The following is a 25892-nucleotide window of genomic DNA, read 5'->3' as shown; positions in this document are numbered from 1 at the left end:
GTAGGAGTGTTTATTAGTGTTTTCATGACTCAAGACAATTCCATCTTTAGAGCATCATCAAGATTTTCTCTGTGCTCTACGATATCTGGGGGGGAAAGCAGAGCAATTTGCAATCAGCAACCTCTGTTTGGGGCTCCAGGAAGACAAAAGCAAAGGATGAGCCAGCTCCGAGATGTGCCTCAGCCTGCACAGTTCTCCCAGTCCAGGACACAGAGAGATGATAACCCTACCCCACGTTCCCAGGAGATGCTGAAAATTATAGAATCATGGAATCGTTGAGGTTGAAAAAGACCTCTCAGCTCACTCAGTCCAACCATCAGCCCAACCCCACCGTGCCGACTTAACCGTGTTCCCAAGTGCCATGGCCATGTGTGTTTTGAACCCCTCCAGGGATGAAGACCCCAGCACCGCCCTGGGCAACCTCTGCATGGGCTTCACCACTCTTTCAGTAAAGAATTTTTTCCCAATGTCCAATCTAAACCTCCCCTGGCGCAATTTGAGGCCATTTTCTCCCGTCCTATCCACTGTTGCTTGGGAGAAGAGCCCAGCACCCACCTCACCACACCCTTCTTTCTCGGAGCTGCAGAGAGTGATGAGGTCTCCCCTCAGCCTCCTTTTCACCAGACTAAACAACCCCAGGGCCCTCAGTTGCTCCCTGCAACCATTGTTCTCCAGAACTTCCCCAGCTCCGTTCCCTTCTCTGGACAAGCTCAGCCTCTCAATGTCCTTCTTGGAGTGAGGGTTCCAAAATTGAACCCAGGATTCGAGGTGCAGCCTCACCAGTGCAGAGCACAGGGTCCGATCCCATCCCTGCTCCTGCTGGCCACACCACAGCTGATCCAAGCCAGGATGCTGTTGACCTTCTTGCCCCCCTGGGCCACTGATGGCTCATGTTCAGCCACAGCTGACCAACATTCCCAGGTCCTTTTCTACCAGTCAGCTTCCCAGCCGCTCTTTCCCAAGCCTGGAGCTGCACAGGGTTGTTGTGTCCCAAATGCTGGACCCGGCGTTTGTCCTTGTTGAATAAATGCTATGGGCTGCCCTATAAATGTACAAAAACACATAGCTGGAAAGAATTTACCAACAGGGCTCATGAATTCCCAATCCGATAACCTTTTATTGCAGGACTAATTGATGCCCAAAGCGATCAATTACTGAATATGAGCCACCACATTGCTCTGGGGCTGCAAGGCCAGGATTTAACTCAGGACAGTAAGGGCATAGATTTTTTTATATTTAATTATAAATCCATGAAGCTATCATGCAGAAGACCTCTGAAGACTTTTCCTCTGCTGGTTTCCACGTGTGCTGCCCATGGCCAAGCAAGCTTGGATTTAAAAACACAAATACAAAATAATAACCACCAAAAACTCCGCAACAAAACCATGTCTATCTGGAAGCAAATAGACATGGAAAATCTCAGGGAGGGGAGAACGTTGAACTTCAGACACAGCAATGTGCCCTCACTTCAGCTTCCAGGGAGAGAACAAGGCAGTGACCCCTTCCTGCCGAAATGGCAAGCACAACGCGGTGGGATTAACCTCCTTTTCCCCATTACAGAGCTTTCAGCACAGGTCTGCACTCCACCAGGACAAGGACACCTCTGGCTGGCCGGGAGAGTTGGGGTTGTTCACCCTGGAGAAGAGAAGGCTGCGGGGAGACCTTAGAGCAGCTTCCAGTGCTGAAAGGGGCTCCAGGAAAGCTGGGGAGGGGCTCTGGATCAGGGAGGGCAGGGAGAGCTGAAAGACGGGAAAGTGAGATGAGATCTTAGGCAGAAATGTTTTGCTGTTCAGGTGGGGAGGCCCTGGCCCAGGGTGCCCAGAGCAGTGGGGGCTGCCCCATCCCTGGAGGTGTTCCAGGCCAGGTTGGATGGGGCTTGGAGCCCCTGATCCAGTGGGAGGTGTCCCTGCCCGTGGCAGGGGTGGGACTGGATGGGTTTTGAGGTCCCTTCCGACCCAAACCATTCCATGATTCTACAAATTATTTTTTTACAATTAAATTTAAATAACTAAATCAATCTATTCTTATTTTACACCACCCCAAACTTCACCAGTGCCACTATCCATCACTAATCTCTACCACGCTGCCTGCTGGGTGTTTACATATCCAAGCACATCGGTTTATCCCAATGCTAACAGGGCAAAATAAGCACTGCATTCCAGCCCCTCGCTTTTATGAGCTTCAAATGCAGAGGTTTAACGGTAAATTAGGTGTATATTTGTGGTCTGATAGCATGTAATTTTCTTCTTCGAGAATTGTATGCTGTAATTCCCATCCTTTACTCTCAGGACAAATATTGTTATGAAACTGTGTCAGCCCAGCACCAACGCGCTCCGTGCAGGCGCTGTGAGGTGGCGAGAAGAAATCAATGAGCGCCGTCAAAATAACATGCTGCTTGTTTGTGGTGTAAATAGAGAAACAACAGCCAAACGCTTGGATGTGCACAGGGAGGAGTGCAAACCCAAGGATTATTCATAGAATCCTGGAATGGTCTGTGTTAGAAAGGCCCTCAAAGCCCATCCAGTCCCACCCCTGCCATGGGCAGGGACACCTCCCACTGGCTCAGGGGCTCCAAGCCCCATCCAACCTGGCCTGGAACCCCTCCAGGGATGGGGCAGCCCCCACTGCTCTGGGCACCCTGGGCCAGGGCCTCCCCACCTGAACAGCAAAACAGTTCTCCCCAAGATCTCATCTCAATCTCCCCTCTTTCAGCTCAAAACCATTCCCCTCATTTTCTCCCTGCCCTCCCTGACACAGAGCCCCTCCCCAGCTTTCCTGGAGCCCCTTTCAGCGCTGAAAGCTGCTCTAAGGTCTCCATGGAGCCTTCTCTTCTCCAGGTTCAACAACCCCAACTCTCTCTGCTAACCAGAGTGCTTCTTGTCTGTTTGTTTTCAACCTGTGGGTTTGCCCAGTAAGAACAGGAAAACAACAGAGAGTGCAGATGTGAGAAGGGAAAAAAAAACCAACCTCAAAACCAAACCACCAAAGCTGTTTTCCTCCCATCAATGATGTTACCATCTCTTACAGTTCACATCATCAAAGATTTATTAAAAATACTTCTTATTCTTATATTTCTATTTCTTATATTACATTAATCCTTAATAGTTGAAGTTGTTACCATTGTGAAGTGGTACCTTATGGACCATTGTACACACCGGGGGAGATTCAGGTTGGAAATCAGGAGGAATTTCTTTACTGAAAGGATTCTCGGGCACTGGCAGAGGCTGCGCAGGGAGAGAGTGGAGTCCCCATCCCTGGAGGGGTTTAAAAGATGTGTAGATGTTGTACCTGCGGACGTGGTCGGGTGGTGGACTTAGCAATGCTGGATCGATGGTTGGACTTGACAATATGAAAGGTTTTTTCCAACCAAAACCATTCTGTGATTCTATGACTGTGCGCATGGAAGGTAAAAACCCACCCTAGTCCTACCAGCAGATAACTGCACATATCAGTCATTTGCATGCGTTTATTGAGAGCTGCTAAGAAAGCAAAATCCCGGTTAGATCCGTAAGGAAGAGGCTGTGGCAGAAGATAAAGCTGGTGGCTGTGGTGTTGGTATGGAGTTACAAGAGCTGAGGAGTTGCCTGGGGAGAGCTAGAGCCTGGCTGGGCCACGGCCAGAGTGCTTCCCACGTGGAAACGCTCCCATGGCTATAAAGGAGCGGTTGGGGCGGAGATTTTGCCTTATTTAGGTTTTTTGGGGAGCTCAGCTCACGCAGCCACAGAGTCCTGTGCCTCCTGCGCAGACACCATGGTGGCCATCCCCCGGCTGTGGCTCGATGGCAATATTTCATTGAAGAAGTCAACAAATGCTTTGCGATTGTTGAGCGTTCACATTGTCTCGCGCATCCTGCGAGCTCAACACCTGCAAATGTAAACTTAGAGCGAGAGGGAGAACTCGAATCCTTCTTACCTGCGCCAGAAAGGTCAGGAATCCCTGGATGCAGCACTCCTCGTAGCGCCAAACAACTCCTCTCCCGGGAGACAACCCCGGCACTTTACCAGACATCCAGCACTGCGAATTATTCCCCAAAAAACATCATTATCATCTCCTTGGAAACCAATTGCAGTGGGCTGTGGATGTCTGTGCCTCAGCCCGGCTCTTTGCTGGAGGTTCGATTTAAACTCCTAAGAAGGCACAACGGCCTCAGCGCTGCCAACGTGGGGCCGCAGCATCCCAGCGAGCCCCGAGGCAACAGCCCCACCCTGTGGCCCTCCGCAGAACTGCAGCGTTTGGCCCAAGAAGCCCCCGCTGAGGCCGGGGGACCCCCGCGCCCCGCCCTGTGCGCACCACTGGGGGAGACGTGTCTGGATGGGACTTTACCTCAGATGACAAAGGCAGGCGGAGAGAGTGGGGGGTGTTCAGCCTGGAGAAGAGAAGGCTCCGGGGAGACCTTAGAGGAGCTTCCAGTGCTGAAAGGGGCTCCAGGAAAGCTGGGGAGGGGCTCTGGATCAGGGAGGGCAGGGAGAGGATGAGGGGAATGGTTTGCAGCTGGAAGAGGGGAGATGGAGGTCAGATCTTAGGGAGAAATGTTTTGCTGTGAGGGTGGGGAGGCCCTGGCCCAGGGTGCCCCAAGCCCCATCCAACCTGGCCTGGAACCCCTCTAGGGATGGGGCAGCGCCCACTGCTCTGGGCACCCTGGGCCAGGGCCTCCCCCTTCATCATAAAAAATTTCAATCTAATCTAATCTAATCTAATCCAATCCAATCTAATCCAATCTAATCTAATCTAAACCAATCTAATCTATTCCAATCTAATCCAATCCAATCTAATCTAATCCAATCCAATCTCAATCCAATCTAATCCAATCCAATCCAATCTAATCCAATCTAATCCAATCTCAATCCAATCCAATCTAATCCAAACCAATCTAATCCAATCTAATCTATTCCAATCTAATCCAATCCAATCTAATCTAATCCAATCTAATCCAATCTAATCTAATCCAATCCAATCTCAATCCAATCCAATCTAATCCAATCTAAACCAATCCAATCTAATCTAATCCAACCTAATCCAATCCAATCTAATCTAATCCAATCTAATGCAATCCAATCTAATCTAATCCAATCCAATCTCAATCCAATCTAATCCAATCCAATCCAATCTAATCTAATCCAACCTAATCCAATCCAATCTAATCCAATCCAATCTAATCTAATCCAATCTAATCTAATGCAATCCAATCTCAATCCAATCCAATCCAATCCATTCCAATCTAATCCAATCCAATCCAATCCAATCTCAATCTTCCCCCTTCCAACTTTAAGCCACTCCCTCTCGTCCTATCACTACCTTCCATCTCACCCGTCCCCGATGCCACCCATAGCACAGGTGCACCAAAGCAGACCCTGGAGGGGCCAAAGCCCCCCAAGAGCCACTTTTCGAGGAGCGGCGGCACCTGTGCCCCCAGTTTTCGTTGTGGTGTGAACGCGCAGCCATCTCGGCGCTCAGCTTCCCCCTCCAGATGGCCACACATTTCCAAGGGTGTTTTTTTAAATCTTCATTTTCCTTTGCGCAGCGTTTGTTTCCATAGGAATGCAAGTTGGTTCAGCCTTGAGAAGTTGCTTTTTAGGTACAAAAAGCTAGCGTTTTTCCTCCTACAAAGCAGCAAGACGTAGGTGAGCACAGCAGCACTAATTAGTGGGCATAGTCCCAAGCACGGATACCGGAGCCAGTAACCATCTGTACAGCGCATTCTGGTTTGTGATTGTATTAAAATACAAAGCAGCAAGCAAGTATTCCAATAATAGAACTGAAAGAGAAAAAAAATAAGGCTTGAAACTCCATGTACAGTAATTTTATCCAACTCTAAAAGCCATATTTAGCTGAACTCCAAAAACCCTGCAGAATTAATGCTGTGAGTTAATACAATGCATTCTAAATGCTCATTAGCAGTCGGATCAGCATCCTTCCAGGGCCTGAATTTGGATATTTTAGATCAGGAAAAGGCTACGCTGCACGTGAAAGTGAAGTGGTGATGGCTGGGCATCCCATGAGTGGCCGCGCCCTCCTCGCTATCGTGGTGCAAACCCAGCACGGCCCCAGCCAGGAGCAGTGTCCCTCCAAACCTGGGACCAAGCGAGCACAGAATCATAGAATCCCAAGGTTGGAAAAGACCTTTGAGATCATGAGTCCAACCATCCCTGTCCGCTACTAAACCAGATCCCTGAGCACCTCATCCACCCACCTTTTAAACCCCTCCAGGGATGGGCACTCCACCACCTCCCTGGGCAGCCTCTGCCAGGGCCTGAGAACCCTTTCCATGAAGAACTTTTTCCTGATGTCCAGTCCTAACCTGCCCTATTGCAATTTAAGGCCATTCCCTCTTGTCCTATCACCTGTCACTTGGGAGAAGAGCCCAGCACCCACCTCTCTACAACCTCCTTTCAGGCAGTTGTAGACAGCGATGAGACAGGAAAAAAACCACAGAGCCGCAAGGCAGGAAAGATACAACTATTTAATAATGACTACTTAATAAACACCACTGTCTTGTACCTCGACATAAGCCATATGATGTTCATAGAATCATAGAATGTCCTCAGTTGGAAGGGACCCACAAGGATCATTGAGTCCAATGCATCACATAAATACATTTTTTTCTTTCTATAAATAACTCAGAAAGGAGTGAAACAACATCTATTACTTTTTAGGCAATCAGGAAAGCATTTCCAGCCAAAGATAGCAGTAAAACAGGCTAAAGAGCTCTCCAAATTATTAAAGATTGATTTTTTTTTTCTTTCCAAGACCATTCCAAGGACCAGGAGTAACGCAGCATGGTGTAACTACACAAACAGGAGGAATGTTCAAAATATATTAAGGGAAGCCTGATGAGGGTCGTTATCATCGACGAATTGAAGAGAATTAACAAAATAATGGAAATAACTGTAACTTCACTGGAAATAAAACAGTCCTTGAGTCAACCCTGTCCTGGGCTGCATCCGGAGCAGCAGGACCAGCAGGGAAGGAGGGGATTCTGCCCCTCTGCTCCGCTCTGGTGAAACCTCACCTGGAGCCTGTGTCCAGTTCTGGAGTCCCCAACAGAAGAATGAAATGGAACTGTTGGAATGGGTCCAGAGGAGACCACAGGGATGATCTGAGGGCTGGAGCACCTCAGCTGTGAGGACAGGCTGAGAGAGTTGGGGTTGTTCAGTCTGGAGAGGAGAAGGCTGTGGGGAGACCTTAGAGCAGCTTCCAGTGCTGAAAGGGGCTCCAGGAAAGCTGGGGAGGGGCTCTGGATCAGGGAGGGCAGAGACAGGATAAGGGGAATGGTTTTGAGCCAAAAGAGGGGAGATTGAGATGAGATCTTAAGGAGAAATGTTTTGCTGTGAGGGTGAGGAGGCCCTGGGAGTTTATCAAGAAATGGCTTTCTTGCATGGAGTCAGAAATCCACCTTAGCCCAGATCAAAGATATACCTGTCCCAGTCCCCTGCTTCTACTGGTGCCCATCAGAGCCCTTCCAGGGAGGGCAGAGAAGGAGGGAAGCACTCCACTGTGTGCTCTGCGAGCCTGGGATGTGGCTCCATCCCTGAGCCAGCAGCGATAGCCAAGAACCTGACAGCCTGTGATAGATTTTGATCCTGCTGGTTTGTTCACTCCCTTTTGAATTTGATTGATATTGAGGGGGTTTCGCCTTCACAACACCCTGCAGCGATGAGCTAGCTCCCTGCCTGAAAGACAGCACTGAGCAACTCCAGAAGAGAGTTATTCATAGAATTATGGAATGGTTTGGGTCGGAAGGGAACTCAAAGCTCACCTGATTCCACCCCTGCCACAGGCAGGGACACCTCCCACTGGATCAGGGGCTCCAAGCCCCATCCAACCTGGCCTGGAACCCCTCCAGGGATGGGGCAGCCCCCACTGCTCTGGGCACCCTGGGCCAGGGCCTCCCCACCTGAACAGCAAAACATTTCTCCCCAAGATCTCATCTCAATCTCCCCTCTTTCAGCTCAAATCCATTCCTCTCATCCTGTCCCTGCACTCTCTGATCCAGAGCCCCTCCCCAGCTTTCCTGGAGCCCCTTTCAGCACTGGAAGCTGCTCTAAGGTCTCCCCACAGCCTTCTCCTCTCCAGGCTGAACAACCCCAACTCTCTCACTCTGCCCTCATAGAGGAGGTGCTCCAGCCCTCAGATCATCTCTGTGCCCTCTGGACTTGCTCCAACAGCTCCATGCCCTCCCTGTGCTGAGGACTCCAGAACTGGACACAGGGCTCCAGGTGGGTCTCACAGAGCGGAGCAGAGGGGCAGAATCCCCTCCCTCCCTGCTGCTCCCACTGCTCTGGGTGCAGCCCAGGACACGGTTGGTTTCTGGGCTGTGAGCACACGTTGCCGGCACATGTAGAGCTTCTCATCCCCCATCACCCCCAAGTCCTTCTCAGGGCTGCTCCCAATCCACTCTCTGCCCAGCCTGTGTTTGTGCTTGGCACTGCCTTGACCCAGGTGCAGGACCTTATTCTCACCACCTTGTAAAATGGTCCATTCTCCATCCACATGGAGCCCTTTAAAGTCCGTTGCACGACCTAGCGCTGGTTTGTCCGTGCAGATCATCAAGGGGAGGGTTTGTCGGCCCAGTGCTGCCTAGAAGAGCAGACTACATGGAAGCTGCTTCTTTGAACCACATCAGTTTTGAGATATGAACAGCCAACCGATGCCGTACATCATCCCCCCAGGCCAATCGCATTTCATCTTTCTGCTGGGAACCAAATTGGTTTTGGTGCCATTCCCACATTCATTTATCAAACACAGATGTGCAGGGGCAGCAAACTTGAGTTTTATGAGAGAGGGTGGAAATCTGCTTGTGTTCTCATCTCACACTATCCTGCTCACTTTGAGCACGGCAGACCCCCACTGGATCCAGCAGGACACATGCAAGAGAGATTTTGCCCCAAGCACACAATCACTGTTTGCTGAAGGCACATCCAAAGAAGACAATTGTGCTTCAAAATGACATAAAATGGGGGAAAGCACATAAAAATCCTCAAGAAAGCACACGAGATCAACTATAAATATCCTAGGCAGCTTCCCAAGCTATGACGATAAAATACACTGAGTTTCTCTCCAGCATCTTGGAATTCCTTTCTCCGCATCCATGACAAAACCATTATGGTCTTCCACATTTGTCCCCACGCTCCCCAGCACTCCAGCCTTCGCTCGCTCCCATCTCCAGCCCAGGCCTGGTGCCACCCCCTCTCCCAGGCTTGCCTCCGCTGGTCCACCCACTCCTGTATTATAATGGAAATCACACTTCTCTTTGCCTTCTTCTTTCCATAACGTCCTGTAGCCTTGCAGGAAGTTGATTTTAGGTCCAAAGCTCTTCCATAGTCTCCTGTTCCAAACAACAATCCTTCACTTTCCAAGTCCTCCTCAAAGCACTTTTCTTCTTGAGGCTCTTCCAAAATCCCTTCTTGCTGGTTGGCGCTGGCACTGCTGCTGTGTTGCAGAGGGAGCTCCGGCTTTGCAACTGCTCCCAAGGTAGAGGAGAAGACCACCCCACCACCACCTGGTCATCACTCATGGCTAAGTGGCGAGGGCTATACATAAGGGAGACTTTATATATATATAGGGGAGACAGAGATGAGATCTTGGGGAGAAATGTTTTTCTGTTCAGGTGGGGAGGCCCTGGCCCAGGGTGCCCAGAGCAGTGGGGGCTGCCCCATCCCTGGAGGGGTTCCAGGCCAGGTTGGATGGGGCTTGGAGCCCCTGAGCCAGTGGGAGGTGTCCCTGCCCATGGCAGGGGTGGGACTGGATGGACTTTAAGGTCCCTTCCAACGCAAACCATTCTATGATTCTATACGCACCGTTCCTCTAACCATCCCTAACCTTCACCAGCTTGCAGCCAAATAATTCTATTTACCTGTACCACCAAGCAGATATTTTATGGTGGATACCATCACACTTTGTTTTCTTCATGAATTGTTCGCACTTTCTTTATCTCTGCGCTCAGGTTCAAAGGTTTTACGTTGCCCATGACCTAGGCTTGAAGGCTACAGCTCCAAAGTCTGCAGCTGTTGTGCAGGGAGGTGACTGCACAGAGCAGGCTGCATCTTCACAAGCCCACGTCTATTCATATACACCCCTACGACAAGAACCAAGGAATATCTTAAAAGATCTCCAAAGCTTAAGATGTAAACTCTCACGTGGGAGGGCTCTGGAAGAAGTAGTAAATTTAGGAGCCCCTTTTCAGAACGGGGTCTTCAAAGAACAGGTCTGTTGTAAGGAAAATAAAGAAACATCCGGAACTGCACCTTCCGCAAAAGTTTACAGATGATCTAAAAATAAAGGTGGGGCAAAAAGGAGACATTTGAGTCAATGTCTGTACTGCAGAAATTCAGGGCATGATTCATTAGCCAAAAAAAATCCGAACACCCTCTGTAGCTATTTCCAAGGAGGTACATGCATAATTTATGTGGAACAAGAGTGGGTTGCAAGATCCCCCACACTGCTTCTGCATAAATTACACCAGCTTGTAATTCATCACACTTCTGTTTTTCCTCCATGTAAGTGGTAACCTCTCATTTAACCATCAGAGACAGCGGAGTCTTCTGCAAAAAGGAAAGTGAAGTATTTTGTTGTTTACAAAGGCCTGTAGTGATAGGACGAGGGGCAACGGGTATGAAGTGGAGAGGGGCAGATTTAGGCTAGATATAAGGAGGAATGTCTTTACTACAAGAGTGGTGAGGCACTGGAACAGGTTGCCCAGGGAAGTGGTGGCTGCCCCATCCCTGGAGGTGTTCAAGGCCAGGCTGGATGTGCCTTGGACAGCCTGATCCAGTGGGAGGTGTTCCTGCCCATGGCAGGGTTGGAACTAGGTGATCTTTAAGGTCACTTCCAACCCCAACTAGTCTATGATTCTATGATTTACAGGTGAAGCAGTTGCTGGTCTAACAGAGCTGTTGTCCAGGGAACTGGGAAAGGTACCATTTTCTGGTGAGAGGTCAGCTATGTGATGTGTTTTCACAGTTATTTCATAGAATCATGGAATGGTTTGGGTTGGAAGGGACCTCCAAGCCCATCCAGTGCCACCCCTGCCATGGGCAGGGACACCTCCCACTGGATGGAGCCCCATCCAACCTGGCCTGGAACCCCTCCAGGGATGGGGCAGCCCCCACTGCTCTGGGCACCCTGGGCCACGGCCTCCCCACCTGAACAGCATAACATTTCTCCCTAAGATCTCATCTCAATCTCCCCTCTTTCAGCTCAAAACCGTTCCCCCTTGTCCTACCCCTGCACTCCCTGATCCAGAGCCCCTCCCCAGCTTTCCTGGAGCCCCTTTCAGCACTGGAAGCTGCTCTAAGGTCTCTCTGCAGCCTTCTCCTCTCCAGGCTGAACAACCCCAACTCTCTCAGCCTCTCCTCATAGCAGAGGTGCTCCAGTCCTCAGATCATCTCCGTGGCCTCCTCTGGCCTCGCTCCAACAGCTCCATGTCCTCCCTGTACTGAGGACTCCAGAACTGGACACAGGGCTCCAGGTGGGGTCTCATTTCATCTTCAGAGACCCCAGCTAACAACTGAAGTCTCTCTAAATCACCAGCACTTGTCTCCGAGAGGGCCCAAAGCACAAGATTATACAGAACGTTAAAACATCAGGAGATTTGTCATGGGGGGATGTAAGGTGCTCAATTATTGTTCGTGGTCTAAAGCAGAAAAATCCTTAAGTGCATTAAATGAATAAATAAAACACCTTTGCATCGAACAAGAATAAAACCCACACGACTGGCATACATAGAATAAAAGCTCCACTATGAGCAATTACCCAGTTGACTGAACAGAGTGCAAAATGTACTTGCAGTACGAGCAGCACGGCCTCGGTTGGGTCCATGAGTCTCTCCTCTAAGCAAAGATGGGGAGAAGAGAAAATTAACCATGTTCCGGTTGTTCAACAAGAAGCTTGGCAACAGGGAATAATAAGAAATACAAAGCTTCCACCAAGGCACATGCTGGGGACATCAGTTACAGATTTGTGCCATCACAACTGACAGGAGGACAGCGCGTTAGAAATGGACGGGAAGAGAAACAGATGAGGGTGAAGGAAGAACAGTGCATAGCAGGGACACCGTGTGCTTGGTGCTCTTCATACCACTCTCTGGATGACAAAACCAGCCTATGTAATCACAGAAAAATTCCATGCTCTATGAAAATCAGTGATGGAAACTTGAAAAGCTTATCCAAAGAGACCTTAGAGCAGCTTCCAGGGCTGAAAGGGGCTCCAGGAAAACTGGGGTGGGGCTCTGGATCAGAGAGTGCAGGGACAGGGTGAGTGGGGTGGTTTTCAGCTGAAAAGGGAGAGATGTAAATGAGATCTTAGGGAGAAATGTTTTGCTGTTCAGGTGGGGAGGCTCTGGCCCAGGGTGCCCAGAGCAGTGGGGGCTGCCCCATCCCTGGAGGGGTTCCAGGCCAGGTTGGATGGGGCTTGGAGCCCCTGAGCCAGTGGGAGGTGTCCCTGCCCATGGCACGGGGTGGAACTATTGGGCTTTGAGGTCTCTTTGCAACCCAAACCACTCTATGATTTAATGATTTACCTGTACCTCCGGAATCTCACTTTCAAACCTGCTCAACTCTCCCTTCATCTCACCAACATCCTTCCTACTACCACCCAACCCATGCTCTAACTGCATTCAGCCTCTCCCATCTCCTCTTCTTTCACCTTCGCGACACCTTTTCAACCCCATCTCATTCTTCATTTCTCTGTGTCTCTGAACTGACCTTCTTCTCTACGGATATAGGTCACATTCAGCAGTCCTGGATTCCCTCTCCTCCTAGCACAGTCCACAGAAACACGAAGATAAGCTTTGTTACTGCTGCCACCAGCACCACCACCATGAGCTCTCCCATCCAACACCCCCGGGTCACACATCTTCTGTGTCCACAGCCACCACGGCAGAGCTACTTGCATCATCATCCCGTGGGATGAACTTTTTCTTCCCTTGATCCCAATGTAGGGAGTGGGGAGAGGAAGGCAAAGATGCTCCTAATGGTCTGAGATGATCAAAGCCAAACCAGGGGATGAATATTTGAGCCATAACTGCTACCAGGCACTTTGAAGATTAATGACTGGCTAGACGTTTAACATATCTCGGGACATTAACCCCAACTGGTCGTTAAGCTGTAAGAAATGTCTAGTGCCGAGGTCATTTTTATCACTCTCACACATAATAGAAGAAAAAAAGAAACCCCACCAGCTTATGAAATGTCTCCTAACGGGAAAATCAATTGCAATTGCTAAGAAGAGATGACGCAAGGAACGAACGCCCCTCTAGGCGCGGCCAGGCTGCAGTAACAATTGTTTGGACCAGGTACCCTTTCAGTCCTCCACATCTTCTGTATTTAAGAAGATACCATCCTTTTTGTGGCTCAGCTTCTACAACCAGTGCTGTGCTGCTGTCTGGGCATGGAGAATCCACCACCATTTGGGGCTCGGGAGTATCTGACCTGTTGGATTCACTGAGGCAGGCAGGGGGAAGGGATCTCCATTTCTAAGTATAACCACTCTGCTTCTGCATTATATTTATAGGATGTCCTTCGTTTCTAAGCATGACCTCAAAAATGGCCATAACACACTCGGACACTTTAGCAGAACGTGCAGCCCGATTTCTGCAGAACTTCATCTCAGCTAATTCTCAACACAAAATATCCACTCGTGAACTTGCAGGTGCCTTTGTCATAAAACACTCCAAAACTGCTTCACAGAAGTTGGAGTAGAACATGTATGTGACATGCGTGTTGCCACCAAGAAGGTCTTGTATGGATCAAAGCCCAACTGGACCCATAAGGTAGGAAGAATACATCTCACCACAACAACCTGGGAAAGCAAAAGCCAAATATAGATATAACTTGGTTGGAAAATCATAAAGTAACCCATCTTTCTCTTCAGAAAGAGGCCCGTAACCTGCAGTTATCAAGGCTTCCTGAAGTCACAAGTGAGGAGCTTAATTCAGGTTTTCCTCCATAACGTGCTGGAAGGCATTCTCCTGCTTAAACTCAGGTGTCTAAGGTTGTCTGGCATCACTCAGCAAATGCCATGGGGCTGCAGCAGGGTGATGGTGTTCCACAGATGCCCAGATCCTGCCTCCGACCCGCCACAGCATGCTGTCCTCAGTTGCTCTCTGCCAGAGGAGCCTGGGACGTCCAACGTGGGACCAGACACCAGAGCTGAGGCAACTGACTCCTGTCTGTTGCATCCTACCACAAAGAGAATCCCCTGTGTTGCCAGAAAACATGGAACTCCACAGCTTTAGCTGAAAGACAATTGCCCCACAAAACAGTCACTTCAGAAGGAGCACATCAGCAGGAAACATTTCTGCCAGACCTAACGGGAATGGCTTCTTCTTCCCCCCAGAGAATCATGGAATGGTTTGGGCTGGAAGGGACCTCAAAGCCCATCCAGTTCCACCCCTGCCATGGGCAGGGACACCTCCCACTGGATCAGGGGCTCCAAGCCCCATCCAACCTGGCCTGGAACCCCTCCAGGGATGGGGCAGCCCCCGCTGCTCTGGGCACCCTGGGCCAGGGCCTCCCCACCTGAACAGCAAAACATTTCTGCCTAAGATCTCATCTCAATCTCCCCTCTTGCAGCTCAAAGCCGTTCCCCTCATCCTCTCCCTGCACTCCCTGATCCAGAGCCCCTCCCCAGCTTTCCTGGAGCCCCTTTCAGCACTGGAAGCTGCTCTGAGGTCTCCCCACAGCCTTCTCCTCTCCAGGCTGAACAACCCCAACCCTCTCAGCCTGTCCTCATACAGGAGGAGCTCCAGCCCTCGGATCATCTCTGTGGCCTCTTCTGCACACATTCCAACAGTTCCATCTCCTTCTCATGCTGGGGTTCCAAACTGGACACAGGGCTCCAGGTGGGGTCTCACCAGAGCAGAGAGGGAATAAAACACTGGAAATCCTTTCACAGGTAAAATATTCAAAAGTATCCCTGGGCAGAAGCTACACGGTTATCCCAATGAAAGGATTTTCTTGACTTTCAAAGAAACAAGAGTTTTCAAACTGTGTTTTCAAAATTCTGACCCGCAGTGTTTTATGACATTGTCTGACTCTGGATATCAAATTTTGGAACAGATTTCAGAATGCATTAAGCGTGCTACCCTAAAGAAATATTGAGGCACAGGGACAGTTCCCGCTGTCCAGACTTATAAATGGAAAAATCATGCATTATATAGGCCGGGAAAAGAGAGGCCAGTTAAGCACTGAAACCACCAGCGCGGAGAACGACTGACATAAAAATACAAATGACTGCAGAATCAGAATTGAAGTCAAACCAAATGAAGATTGCAGGTAGAATACTGCTTATTCTGTGCAAGAAAAGCTCGTAACCCAGACCCAAGTTGCACAAAGCCGTCAGAATCTGGTATTCCAAAGTGACTCCGACTTAAGGACATGAAATCTCCCATTTAGAACAAAAAGAGGTTTTCCCCAACCCCGTGATGCTCATCGTAAGAAGTGTCAAGGAAGCAGAGCGCACAGAGGGTTTGTTCGGAAGAGGGAATGTGACGGGAGTGTAACTACCGAGATGTATTTTTACCCCGGTGCCTGACAGCGTTTAACGCGCCGCAGCCCAGATCTCGCAAACCACACATGAAAACGGCTTTGCAAAACGGCAAAAGCACAGCGCTGGGGTGGGACCGCTCCCGAGCCAGAGGTTACCCACGGGAATGCCGATGCGCGCTGCACAGGGGCAGCACCCTTTACAAGGAATGCGAGGTGTGAACGGGCACTGAGTCAACGGCAAAGCCACACTCTCTGTACACAGCATGGCTCATAAATCCCCAGGTTGGAAAAGACCTTTGAGATCATCAAGTCTAACCACTAGTAAGCCATATCCCTAACCACTTCATCTACCTGCCTTTTAAATGCCTCCAGGGGAGTGACTCAACCACCCCCCTGGGCAGCCTCTGCCAGTGCTTTAGAATCCTTTCTGTGATGAAGTTTTCCCTAATGTCCAATCTAAGCTTTCAGTGAGCAGCTTCAGGCCATCCCCTCTGGTCCTGTCACCCGTCGCTTGGGAGAAGAGACCAACACCCACCTCACCACGACCTCTTTTTAGGTTTTTGTAGAGAGCAGTAAGGTCTCCCCTCAGCCTCCTCTTCTCCAGGTTAAACAGCCCCAGGTCCCTCAGCTACTCCTTGTAAGACTTGTTCTCCAGCCCCTTCACCAGCTTCATCACTCTTCTGCATGACTCACAGAGCAGAGAACTGGGGCAGGGTGGATCTCCATCCTTCCTCCCCGTTCTGCAAGACAGCTTCCAGTTTTGATGAGAGGGACAGGGAAGGCTGGGAAGCCTTCTTCCCATCCACCTTGCTCCAGAGCAGCTGGAGGCCTCATTACAAGGCCAATTACAAGTACAATTAATGCAACAGACAAGCGAGACGTTGTTACTCAGACTCTCTGAACACATTTTGGACACCTTTTCTCAACTGACAAATTATCTGACATCAGTTATCAAACCAATCCTCTGATTGTTTTCATTACACCAGTCTGCAACAGAGATTTCTAACATCAGAAGTGACAAAAGAATCACAGAATCATGGAATGGTTTGGGTTGGAAGGGATCTCAAAGCCCATCCAGTCCCACCCCTGCCACGGGCAGGGACACCTCCCACTGGCTCAGGGGCTCCAAGCCCCATCCAACCTGGCCTGGAACCCCTCCAGGGATGGGGCAGCCCCCACTGCTCTGGGCACCCCGGGCATCACCACCCTCACAGCAGAACATTTCTCCCCAAGATCTCATCTCAATCTCCCCTCTTTCAGCTCAAAACCGTTCCCCCTTGTCCTCTCCCTGCCCTCCCTGATCCAGAGCCCCTCCCCAGCTCTCCTGAGCCTCTTGCAGAAGTTCCCATTCGAATTGCACTTTGCTAGAGCCCTGCTTTATTATTTCTCAAAGCAGAACATTGAAGATTCTCCACGTCAGGCTTTCCCCAGAGGACCCTGAAAAAGAAAGGAGCAGGGAAGCTATATTTTCCAACCCGGTAGGTCACCCAAGACCTCAGGAATTTAGAGAAAAGCTATTCCTGTCTCAACCTTACTCTTTTCAAAGTAACAGAATGTGTTTTAGCGAACCGAGGTCTGGAGTCCCGTGTAACCACCTCTGCCTCCTCCGTATTCCGCACAATCGCATCAAGATCGCGTTTGACACAAACCATCGGTGTCCATAGAAACTGCACGGCAGCAAACGCAGGCTCCAGCTCCCCAACGCTGCTGGAACGGCCCGAGCACTCGGCAGTGGAGAACCACAACCACACAGCCCCAGTTTTACACATTCTGTTCCCGTACAGGGAAAATATCAGGGTGGGGGAAATAGCGGCGAGAGAGTCAGGGGGTGGTGGAAGATGGATGTGGGATGGAGCCACCCAGGATGTTTGGTCCCCAGATCTAACGCAGGGTTTATCAGGTCATGTGAGACTTTCGCCTTCAGTCTCCCCACTAAGGAAAGGGGGACAGGAGAAGCATTCACAGCGCCACACACCCTGCACGCCTGTAAAGCTGTTTTTTAAAGGTTATCTACCAAATATTGTGCATTTGGTATTATAGTAGTATTCCAAGTGTTGCTGTAATCAGGTAAATATTTGATTGTGCTAACACTGCATGAATAAAGAGAGTGAATTTTAGAGGTCACGCTAGAAATACGCATTTAAACAAACGCCCACGGTGTGTACAGAGAAACAGACAACTCCCAAATACAAGAGATTTTGGATGCGGAGCAGCCAAATCCTATTTTTTCTCCGTACCTACGCTGCCTCTGCTATTAATATCTGACTTCTCTTTCGTGACTTTAGGCTATTTTAAAACCAAAACCTTGTTACCATGGAGACGATAAGCCTGTCAGCACATCTGCCGGAGAACAGAACATCACATTTTTAAAGTGAGAATTCCAAAGGCTCCGACTTCCGTGACCCCACGCCAGTGACTCCATCCAGCAGAGGGAAGGGACCTCGGTAATTTAGTGAGCTGTCACCTCCCAACGCCCCAACGATCTCCTCGCACGCGAGTGCCCACCGGCAGAGAACACAGCGCTACGAGCACTGAGGGGTGGAGATGGAGTGTGTTCCAGCTCCACGTGCTGCCCTGGCCGCGCTCGCGGAGAGCGAGGACAGCAGCTGCCGCGGAACGCAAACCCTGAGCCTTCAGAGAAGGCTCCCACTGCAGGATTGAGTTTTTCAAGGAATCACAATCCTTATTTGCTTGCAAACAGACACACACAAAACTTTTTCCTTTTTCCAACAGAACGCTAGGCAGGAAGATAATTTGAGATTCAATTAGTTCAATTAAGAAACGTTCAATTCAGGTTCCCGGTGGCACAGAGGTACTCGGCTACACTCGCTTGCCAGATCAAAAACCCAACTCGCGGGAGTCTGCTGGCTTCCTCTCGGCCAGATGAAGCGATGGCAGGGTTGAGGAGAGCAGACAGCTATACTACCCTTTGGTTTGTAACAAAAAAAATCCATTGAAGTTTCCTTCTGCTGTTCTTTCAGCCTCGAGAAGCCCATCATGGTCTGGAGAAGAGGAGGCTGAGGGGAGACCTCATCGCTCTCTGCAGCTCCTGGAAAGGAGGTTGTGGGGAGGTGGGTGCTGAGCTCTGCTCCCAAGGAACAAGTGACAGGAAAAGAGGGAATGGCCTCAAGTTGTGCCAGGGAAGGGTTAGATTGGAAATTAGGAAAACACTCTTTACTGACAGAGTGGAGAAGCCCTGGCAGAGGCTGCCCAGGGTACTGGAAGTCCTCGTCCGTGGAGGGGTTCAAAAACTGTGTGGCTGTGGCACTTTGGGACATAGTTTAGTCAGTTGGGCTGATGGTTGGACTGGATGTTAGAAGTCTTTTCCAACCTTGATGATCCTGTGATTCTGAGCAGCACAGAGCCTATGTGGCCACAGGGAAAGGCCTCATCTCTGCCCTCTAAAATCATAGAATGGTTTGCATTGGAAGGGACCTTAAAGACCATCCAGTTCCAACCCCCTGTGATGGGCAGGACACCCCCCCGGATCAGGCTGCCCAAGGCCCATCCAACCTGGCTGTCCTCAGGAATCACCTCTAATTTGGAAACAAAATTCAGGCTCAGTGACATCAATGGAAAACACTGATTTCACCCAAAGCTTGTAGGACCTTTTGCAAACCTCCTCCAGGTGCCACGTGCAGCAGAACACTGCAAACCAGCCTCGAAGTCAAACGGCTGCCGGGGCGCTCCAGGGACAGCGATGGCATTTCAAGCACGTCTTACTTTACCTTATCGATTTAACCTAAATATGGAGATTTAGAAAACTGGTAAACTGGCAACTGGTGCTTAAGCACGGTTTAACTTGAAAGATGGAGCTGTTGCAGGAGCAAACTCCATCAGTCGGAGAAGAAAGGTGAGTTAAAACGATGTCGCTCTGTGTGCAGAGAAGGCTGATGTTCTCTGGAGAAAGGGCTGAATCTTTTATTCACCTGTCAAATGCTTCAATAGTTTCTAAATGCTGTACAGAGAAAAATAACGATCCAGGCTGGTGTCTAAGGAATAATCATATTCTATGACAGTAAGTTATATTTTAGAAATTAATGACTCATCGTAGAATTGAGCTCATCCTGGCAAATTACTGAAATCCTCATCTGCTCCTTTGCAGAGATGGATTTTATCAGTCCAATCAGCATCTGATTTTGAGAAATGCCTGGTTCATGGCACACCTAGTTTGGAACGGACCACACTACTCAGCATCATCCACCTCCTGCGTACCAGAAAATTTGTGTTATAGGAGACCAAAATCTCAAGAGCATCACCAGGGGTCTCCTTTCATCCTGAGGGATCTCACAGAATCACAGAGACATTTGGGTTGCAGAAGATCTTTAACATCATCAAGTCCATCCCTTAACCCAGCACTGCCAACTCCACCACTGAACCCTCTCCCTGAGCACCACATCCACATGGCTTTTAAATCCCTCCAGGGATGGAGACTCCACCACTGCCCTGGGCAGCCCTTACCAGGGCTTGACAACCCTTTCCATGAGAAATTTTTCCCAATATCCAATCTAAATCCCCCTGGCACAACTTGAGGCCATTCTCTCTCATCCTACCATTTATTCCTTGAGAGCAGAGCCCAGCACCCACCTCACTGCAACCTCCTTTCCAAGATCTGCAGAGAGTGATGAGGTCTCACCTCCTCTTCTCCAGACTGAACAGCCCCAGGGCCCTCAGCCGCTCCCAGAATCCTTGTTCTCCAGCCCCTTCCCAGCTCCATCCCTGAACACACTGTAACAGTTTTAAGACTGTGATAATTATGAGACAAAAAAGAATGCAGAATTGAATACACACATTAAGAAGTTTGTAAAGAAACAGTCACTGCAGCTGCCTACAGACATCGCTGATGAGCAGAGACCAAATGTTGATTCCTCATAGCTCGGATCATGACTTTACAGGACTTTCAGCAGAAAACATCAACTACTAAACTCTACCCTCTACTCCAGGCCATGCGTTGCTCTTGAAAACATCCATGTACGTAACTAAGCAAACATTGGCCAAAGCCGATGGGCGACTGTGCCTACGTTGCATCCGCCAAGGCACACCTGGGGCAGGGACCGGGCCACCACACGTCCCCTGCGCCAAGGGAAACGTTTGCAGGCTATGAATGACAAACAGAGCTCAGTCACCCTGAAAGCTTCTGACCTACAGCTTTTTTTTCTTGAGTGAACAAGAAGATCTCTGAATGTCGATGCTGAGATCTGGGTAGAGCCCACACTGCTTGTTGCTGCGGGAAGGACACCACACGCCCATCAGAGAATCAGAGAATCACCAGGTTGGAACGGACCCACTGGATCATCGAGTCCAACCATTCCTAACACTCCCTAAACCATGTCCCTCAGCACTTCATCCACCCGTTCCTTAAACACCTCCAGGGAAGGGGACTCCTCCCCTCCCTGGGCAGCTGTTCCAGTGCCCAATGACTCTTTCTGTGTAGAATTTCCTTCTGATATCCATCCTGAACCTCTCCTGGCAGAGCTTCAGGCCATTCCCTCTTGTCCTGTCCTCTGTCACTTGCACACAAACTCACATGCACACAAACTCATCGGAAAAGAAGGCAGCGAAACTGAAGGCTTTTTGCTTTTCCTCTGGTCAGAGCATCATTAACCTATGTAAAAGTTACAGCTTCAGAGCTGATTTGGTAACGGAAAATGCTGGTTTAATTTTCTACTCAATATTACACAGGAAAACCACTCTTCACAAGAGGGAAGCACAAGCGCGGCAGAGTTGCCACACCAGGTGTAACTGTGCCTTGAAAGAAAACCGACTCCATGTTCAGCTCGCCCGAAGCGTAAGCTGCAAAAACCTGCCAGAAATAAACAGCAAAGCTAAATATAATTCTAGGTAAAGCTGAATGTGCCTGCACCGAACAGGCACGGGAGGTGGCTGAGCTTGACGACCCTGGCAGAACCTGGGAAGGATTCCCACCCATCGCTACAAGTGCTTCAGGGAGATTTATCTGTTTATTACAAAGCACTGCTGACAGCAAAAAGAAAACTCTGTATTTCACTCCAAGCATGTAAGTAACAAGAAGGACATCGAGGGGCTGGAGAGTGTCCAGAGAAGGGAATGGAGCTGGGAAGGGGCTGGAGAACAACAGGGGTTCTGGGAGCGGCTGAGGGCCCTGAGGCTGTTCAGTCTGGAGAAAAGGAGGTGAGGGGAGACCTCATCGCTCTCTGCAGCTCCTGGAGAGGAGATTGTGGGGAGGTGGGTGCTGAGCTCTGCTCCAAAGGAACAACGGATAGGACAAGAGGAAATGGCCTCAAGCTGCACCATGGGAGGTTTAGATTGGAAATTAGGGAAAATGTCTTTACTGACAGAGTGGTGAAGCCCAGAGATTGCCCAGGGCAGGAGGGGAGTCCCCATCCCTGGAGGGGTTCAAAAACTGGATGGTTGTGGCACTCCGAGACATGGGTTAGCAGGGCTGGTGGTTGGACTGGATGATCTCAGAGGCCTTCTTCAACCTTGATGATTCTATTCTACGACTCTAAGTCACAGTAACGTCGCACAGTGAGGCAAACCGGTGTGTGAGCAGGAAGGAACAGCCCTGTTGGGCCCCAAACCAGCACCCGACTGCAATTCCAGTCACACCTTGAGAAGCAGAGCTTCTCGGTACCTCTCCAACAGACCACCTCACAGGAGTTCACGGCACAAAATCCTCTTTTAAATGAGGGGAGGGAGCCCTGGGATAGCTGCAGCCCCACCCGGGCCCACCCGCACCACAGAGCAGCACCGCGGCGCTTTCTCGGGATGCTCTACCACAGCTTTTGGGTGACCGCTGTTGTTCTTCCCAGGTCACTTAACTTTTCTCAGTGACACAGATTCTGTTAATAATCACAAGCCATAAGACTGGTGCTACCAGAAATCAAAGAAAAAGGATAAACTGTCTACACTCACAAGTCACACCCTGTCAAAATAAGTAGTAAAAACGTAAAATCTTCCACAAAAAACCCACAACACTGCATTATTCTTACAGCAATTTGCAGAACTATAAGCAGATGTTTTCAGCTGACCTACTTATGGTCTTATAATTGACTCCCGTTCCTCAAGAGGGTTCTTAAATATAATCGAGCGGCACCTGCCACGTACGAGGAGCGATCGTGTACACCCCTTCCTTGCTCAGATCCTGCCCTTAACGGCTTCAGCGCGGGTTTACTCGCAGCCTCAGCTGTGCTCTGGGGACGGAGGTGCCCGTCCAGCAGCCTGGGCATCTCCTGCGCCCGGGTCATCCCAGGACACAAGTGCCCTGGAGCCACTGGAGCAGTGTAGACGTGTCTCTTTGGAACATGGTTCGGCAGGCACGGTGGGGTCGGGCTGACGGTTGGACTGGATGAGCTGAGAGGGCTTTTCCAACCTTAATGGTTCTGTGATTCTAGGATCTTCCCCAAAAAGACAACAGACAGAGGCATCGAAGCACGCTGCGCTTGCAGAGCACACCAGGCCCCAAGACAGGACACTCTCCAGGGCATTCTGCCCACGCGGAGGGTGTTTGCTGGTGGGAATGCCTCCACGTGCCAGGCTGTCAACCCCCCATACGGCACCTTCGCTCCTTCAGACACCGAGTGCTCCAGGTGACACCGATTACCCTCCGCTTGCCTAAGTCACGAGCTCTCAGCTTCCATGGGAGCACGGCACAAACCCTCCACTGGGGAAGACATTTCCAACAAGCTGAGAGGTTCTCCAGGACGTCTCCGAGAAGGACCAGAAACTGCCTGCAACACCTCCTCACCGGCGTAGCAGACTGACCCTGGCTAAAACAACCCTCGTATTCATTTACCCTTGTTCCAGCTTTGACTCGCAGGGCTGAGACCCCATTAAACATCAAATTCTTCCTGGGGCTCACATCTTGTTCTACCAGTTCTGGAAAGGGGGACGGCCAGCCCAGCACCACTGCTGTCCCACTCCAAGCTGGAGCGGAGACCAGGAGACACCGCAACGCAAACCCAAATTTCCCTGAGTGATTTCAATCTCTTTCTCTGCCAGACCGACCTCACAATTTCCACGTCCTGAGCAAAGGACGTTTCCATGCATGACAAGTGTCCCTGAACCGGCCAAGGACTCAGATCCGCTTCCCTGGCGCTGCCATAAATTTCTGCTACAGTTGCTGAGGAATCAGGGCGATCCGGGCTCCTGCTCCAAGGAATGTTCTACATCCTCCGCTGTTAAAGCAAATTAATATCTGCTCTAAGAGAAAGGAAAGCGATGCTTCAGTGAGACTCGGGCTGCCAGTCTTTATTCTACCAAGGGACAACCGGCAGGGAGAACACAGGCTGGAAACAGAAGAGGAGAGGGTAACTGCCTGCAGGAGTTTCCATCTGGATCGCTCGCCCTGCTCCTGCGGCACCAGGGGAACCAGGGATGCTGCACAATTAGCACCGACGAGCCCCAAACTGAGATGCTGACGCTCTTGACACCTTTACCATCGTTTTTTCTGAGTCAGAAGATCCCTCAAACCTCCATTCCTATTCCTTAAAAGTGCATTTCTTCCCTTTTCCATGACAGAGAATAAGGGGAAGGTACAAATGGTGGTGGGGAGCCCAGGGCAGACCCCACACATGCATTTATCACAATGAAACATAGGAATTTTCAGGCTCTGCTCCTCATTCTGTCGCTCTCTGGGTTTAAGGCTCCAGTCCCAGCTCTGCCCTCCCCAGGGGTTGGGCAGCATCCCCCATTCTTTAAAAGTGCATTTCTTCCCTTTGCCGTGACAGCAAATAACTGGAAGGTACAAATCACAGCTGGGGAGCCCAGCGCAGACCCCACACACGCGCTTATCACAATAAAACATAGGATTATCACAATAAAACATAGGAATTTTCAGGTGCCACTCCTCATTCCAAAGCCCTCTGGGTTTAAAGCTCCAATCCCAGCTCTGCCCTCGTCCCAAACTCCCATCCAAATGAGGGTTTACAGCATCCTCCCACCCGAATGGGGGTTTGGGAGCATCCTGCCATGCGAATAAGGGTTCTGAGCATTCCCCCCATCTGAATGAGGGTTTGGGAGCATCCTCCCATGTGAATGCACGTTCGGAGCATCCTCTTATCTGAACAAGAGTTCAGACCATTCCCCCCATCTGAATGAGGGTTTAGGAGCATTCTCTTATCTGAATAAGGGTTCAGGGCATCCTCTTACCCGAACAAGGGTTCAGAGCATCCTCTTATCTGAACGAGGGTTTAGAGCGTTCCCCTATCTGAATGAGGGTTTGGGAGCATCGTCTTATCTGAACGAGAGTTCAGAGCATCCTCTTATTTGAATGAGGGTTCAGAGCATCCTCTAACCCGAACAAGAGCTCGGAGCACACCCCACCTGAACGAGGGTTCAGGGCATCCCCCCATCTGAATGTGGGTTTGGGGCACCCTCCCGTGCGAACAAGGGTTCAGAGCATCCTCTCCTCCGAAGGAGAGCTCGGAGCATCCTCTCCCCCGAACGAAAGCTCGGAGCATCCCCCCATTTCAATGAGAGTTCGGAGCATCCTCTCCCCCGAAGGAGAGCTCAGAGCATCCCCCCATCTCAATGCGGGTTCGGAGCATCCTCTCCCCCGAAGGAGCGCTCGGAGCACCCCGCGGCCCGAAGGGGTCCGGAGCGTCCTCCTCCGGCAGGAGCCCCGCGGCGCCGCCCTCACCTGCCGCAGGATGAAGCTGGTGGAGGTGGTGCTGCCGTCGGAGCGCTTCAGCCGGCTGCGCCGCGTCGCCGTGCCCCTCGCCACCTGCACACGGACACATCAGCGGGGCGGCGGCCCCGGGACCCCCCCCCGCCCCGCTGCACCCACCGCCGCCATCGAGCCCCGCGCCCGCACCGCTCCCAGCGCCGAGGGCGGCGCCTGCCCGGAACCGCCCCGGAGCCGCCGCCCCGCCCCGGAACACGGGGGCCCCTCCCCACGGGGGCGCCCCGGGACACACTCGTCTCCTCCTCGGGACGAGGATGTCCCCATAGAGGAGCCCCGGGACACGGGGGATCTCCTCCCCAGAGATGCGCCCCGGGACACGCGTGTCCCCATCCCTATGGAAGAGCCCCGGGACATGGGTGTCCTCACCTCATCCCCTCTTGGGGACAGGGATGTTCCCCACCCCACGGATGAGCCCCAGGACTCACTCGTCCCCCTCCGCACGGATAAGCCCCGGGACACGGGTGTCCCCATCCTCATGGAAGAGCCCCGGGACACACGTGTCCTCCTCCTCCTCATCCCCTCCTCGGGAGAGAGGTGTCCCCCATCCCACGGAAGAGCCCCAGGACACACGGGTCCCCTCCCCATGGATGAGCCCATGAACACACGCGCCCCCGTCTTTATGGAAGAGCCCACCCCACTGATGACCCGTGGGACAGGGGTGTCCCCTCCCCATGGAAGAGCCCCAGGACACGTGTCCTCATCCCTTCCCCTCCTCGGGACACGGGTGTCCCCTCCCCGTGGAT

At 50.9% G+C, this 25892-nt stretch overlaps 1 protein-coding gene across 3 annotated transcripts in view; it reads right to left on the bottom strand.

Annotated features, from left to right (window-relative positions):
- Nucleotides 1-25313, bottom strand: part of CACNB4 (calcium voltage-gated channel auxiliary subunit beta 4) — a 104673-nt gene extending 79360 nt beyond the window's left edge. For all 3 annotated transcript variants that reach the window (XR_008450367.1, XM_054069849.1, XM_054069851.1), the window contains exons 1-2: nucleotides 25252-25313; nucleotides 25105-25188 (exon numbers count right to left, since the gene is read on the bottom strand). Coding sequence is in view for 2 of the 3 variants with exons in the window: in XM_054069849.1 (XP_053925824.1) it covers nucleotides 25105-25188; nucleotides 25252-25260 (93 nt within the window). In the remaining variant the exon portion in view is untranslated. The remainder of the gene's footprint in view (nucleotides 1-25104; nucleotides 25189-25251) is intronic.
- Nucleotides 25314-25892: the final 579 nt, after the last annotated feature.

The sequence above is a fragment of the Cuculus canorus genome, chromosome 6 (assembly GCF_017976375.1).
Source record: "Cuculus canorus isolate bCucCan1 chromosome 6, bCucCan1.pri, whole genome shotgun sequence".
NCBI classification, from domain to species: Eukaryota; Metazoa; Chordata; class Aves; order Cuculiformes; family Cuculidae; genus Cuculus; species Cuculus canorus.
This window is presented reverse-complemented; position numbering and strand designations above follow the sequence as displayed.